The 3964-nt window shown below is 33.8% G+C and overlaps 1 protein-coding gene across 1 annotated transcript; it reads right to left on the reverse strand.

Moving 5' to 3' along the window:
* Positions 1–2114: 2114 nt before the first annotated feature.
* Positions 2115–3742, reverse strand: LOC131028750 (transcription factor MYB1). The gene is made up of 3 exons (XM_057959088.2): positions 3379–3742; positions 3163–3292; positions 2115–2897 (listed from the first exon to the last, which is right to left on the reverse strand). Exons 1-3 carry the CDS (start codon positions 3512–3514, stop codon positions 2309–2311), a joined length of 855 nt encoding a protein of 284 aa, XP_057815071.1. The 5' UTR covers positions 3515–3742; the 3' UTR covers positions 2115–2308.
* Between the last annotated feature and the right edge of the window lie 222 nt (positions 3743–3964).

Genomic DNA, 3964 nt, shown 5'->3' on the forward strand with positions numbered 1-3964 from the left:
ATGCAAATAACTTACAACACTGTTTTCCTTTTACAAGGCTTCACAAGACCACACGAGAGAACCCAAAATGGCTTGAAATGACACAACACTCTAGGAATGAGCATCTAAAGACATGACAATTGCACAAAAGATTTATAATGCCACCAAGACTCAACCAAGATGCATTGCATTCATTTTAATCTCAAAGAATTATTTCTATCTTGATTTTACCTTAGGCATACTTAAGCAATTAAATAACCAATAGTGCAATCATTATCAGTTCCAACATTGAGTCACATAAAAGAATACAAAATCACTATCATAAACAATATCAATCTTTATACCTCAATGAGTGGTCTAAGGAGGAACATTGCAATTGCACCAAATGTGGATTTCTGTGTTCTTTCAAAGTATAATTTACATTTAATTAATATTAACTAATGGGCATAAAGTAAACACGTGAAGAGGATAACCAACAATTGATCTCAATCCCATTCTTCTTCAAGCCATGACACTTTTTATTCTTTCTCTTAAATTTTAGTATGCAACTCATAAAAAAACACTTTTTGGTGTCTAGTGTAGGAACAGTTTAGTGGTCATGCAATCTTGCATCACAAAAAATATGTTTTCCAAGGCATTTTATTTAATGCATGTTTTGTTTTTATTTTGTGTATTTTTTAATCTTTGTTCATAAGATTTGTGGTTGATTATGGCAAACATTAATTACACATTGATTTCAAATAATATTGATAATTTCTAAATCCCATCCAAGATCCTTTTGATTCTACAAAGTCATATGAAGGATAAGTTGAAATATAAAGCCATATCGAAAGAATATTTCTTCATTCACTTGTTGAAATGTTGAAAACAAGACCAAGAAAATATTTTGAGATTTAAACAATTATTTATTGAGAAAAATGAAATCGTTTTTAAGAAGTTCAATGATCTCACGAATAGATGTACATTTTCCACTTAGAATTTTTACCAAGTGATTGTGTTGAACATTCAAGATTCTATTTATAAGCACCCAATCAAAAGCCAAAGTGGTAGAACTAAAGGTTGGTATTTGTCATTAGCAAAGAGAACATGGGTAATAAATCTCTTGGTTATGTTGGCTTCTCAATTAAATAGATTAACATGTCAAATTTGATTGACGTGAAGTCAATATTAGGTTGTTAAATCAAGGTTGCCTAGCGGTTGAATTACCACTTGTGTGATCTCATTTGAGAAATACCTATTGGGTTCTTTGGTCATTTTATTATGTCATGCGTTTATAAGAGGTAAAAGATTGTGTTCGTTTAATAGAGTCTTTGAATGTCCTATTGTAACCTCTTGCGAATGGGTAGTATTATGCAATAAAAAGTAATGATGATAATATATTAAAATCATTTGAACAAAGTTGCTGTTATTTTTCGTCGTTTCTACTACAAATTTGTAGACTCATTGTTCATTTAGAAGATAATCAATACAACATCAATGTTCAATATCAAAATGGCTTCATCTTCAATGACAAGAATCTCATCTTATACATTAACATATATAAAAGACCAATATAATTTCATTTGAGATACAACTTTTCATTAAAAATAATTTAAGTAAATTAATCACACATCCAAATAATCTAATTTATGCTACTAAATAAGTTTGCTAGGTGAAGGTAGACAGACACTAGATATAAGATTTTATTCCAAATGTGGGCAAAGACGAGATGCCCGGGGCATCTAGTCAACGGATAACGGTTGCTAAAACATCCCACTGAGTGCGGAAGGAGAAGATTGAAGCTACCATTCCAAGTTTCAAAAACTTTCGAAGGGTACGCTGATGCAATCATTTTATACCACAAAATTATCAAACATTTTCTGCGCTAGGCCGGCTTTATTCCTTACAGTAGAAGGCCCATTGTTTTTAATGATAAGCAATCACCATCCTTTTTACCAGAAATCCAATTGTGAATGGTAGATTCAAGAAATTGACTCAAAAACAATGGCCGATCATTTTAAACAGAGGTATTCAACACAATAGTCTAAACATTAGAAAGGTGAAGATACACCAATACATCAAGAGAAGTTTCTTATCTACTTCTATTAGGTTTGATACAATTTTCTAAATAAAATAGAACTTAAGATAGACCAAAAAAAGACAAACAGTTCAGTTATGTAATTTATATGGATTAGTACATTATTATGAACATTAGAAACATGATAGTCTACTAAATTTGTATCAGTTTAGTTATTTAGCTGTATTATGAAAGCTGGGTTGGAGGCCTAGTTCAATTGATCTAATGATAGATCATGATGGCTCTCGTCAACATCACTGATCACAAAGAACTCTATTCTGAAAGCTGTGTAAAATCGTCTCCCTGGCTTTCGGAAAGTAGCAGGCTTGACATGGGGAGATTTTTCAATTCATGCACCCAGTCATCATCTGTAAAATTTTCACCTTGCCCTAAGCTATTATAGAGAGAAGACATTTGCATAAAATTACCAGGACTTCCCTGTAGCTCATCGATTCTGAAATCATCAGGAGAATATTGACCACTTATTTCAGGAAAGGGAGATCCTGATTCAGTAGCCATCGTAGAGTCCATTAAGTCAGAGTTATAGTCTGTAATGAAATCCTCTTGCAGTAATTCCGTCCAAGTTCTCGAGGACTTCACAGTCTGTACAGGTTCAGTAGATTGATTTGAATAACCACTGTCCACATATTTGCTGCAAACTTTTGGAGCTCTGACTGCCGTTGCTTTGACAGGAGTGACCTTAAATTTACCATCATCAGTTGGAGGAGAAGGTTTTTCTTTTCTTTCCAGTTTTACCAGAGTTTTCTTTTGTGATTGCATCTTCTTACCCAAATGGGTGTTCCAGTAGTTCTTGATTTCGTTATCTGTTCGACCAGGCAATCGACCTGCAATCAGCGACCACCTGCATATATCACAGTTATATCTATTAGGTTTTTTTTCTTTCTAAATTAGATTGTGTAAGAGTTTTTTAATTAATATTTCAATTCACACTCCGTAATCTATCTATGAAGATTTAGAATCATGATACTAAGCATTATGCAATTCAACTATGAGTTCCTCCTTAAAAGTGAAATGGACATTTGTTTTCTTAGATAATGACTGTATAAGAATTTTGAATTAAATTCTCTAATCTATCTTCAAAATAAATCGCGACTTTAGACTACTACCTATTGCCAAGGAGGCCATGGAGTCTAATTATGAGCTCCTCTTCATCAGATGAAATGTTTCCGCGCTTGATATCAGGGCGAAGATAGTTCAACCAGCGCAATCTACAGCTCTTCCCGCACCGCTTCAGACCTGAAAAAGAAACCATCTTTCTGAATAGAGTTCTTAGTATAGAAATTTAGGAGTCGTTGAAAGGTGAGAGTCAATGAATTTGTTACCTGCGTTTTTGGGGACCGATCTCCAGCTGGTGTCGCCATGAATTCTGACGTATTCCTTCAAAATCATATCCTCCTTAGCAGTCCAGGCCCCGCGATTGAGGTCTGCGTCTTTTGAACAGCATGGAGATCTACCCATACTGATAATTAACGACAGCCTACACCGCTTGCCCTCATTTAGGAGACGGTGGGCATCTTTATAGAGTTGCAGAAGAGTTAAAGTTATAAACTTTAGGGAGCAGCCAACACGTGACGAACAATCATGTCATAATAGAAAATTTGTTTCCGCAAGTTGGAAAGAGTGTACAATTTCGCTACAACAGTCTATAAACATCACTACATTTAGTGCCAAACATTGATCACATCCCCTTCTATAACTTAGCTTTTCCACAAACTGGTAGAATAATAAATATAAAGACACAATTCATATAAAAAATTGGGTATAATTGAATCATATTCAATCAAGTTGTATGATCAGAATTATATGGACAGAAATGACACCACTTTATAAACTGAATTTATCTTTTAATTGAAATTTAAATACTCCATTTGTGGCTGTCATGTTGCTGAGATTAATTTACATACGTTT

The sequence above is a fragment of the Cryptomeria japonica genome, chromosome 10 (assembly GCF_030272615.1).
Source record: "Cryptomeria japonica chromosome 10, Sugi_1.0, whole genome shotgun sequence".
Classification (NCBI taxonomy): Eukaryota; Viridiplantae; Streptophyta; class Pinopsida; order Cupressales; family Cupressaceae; genus Cryptomeria; species Cryptomeria japonica.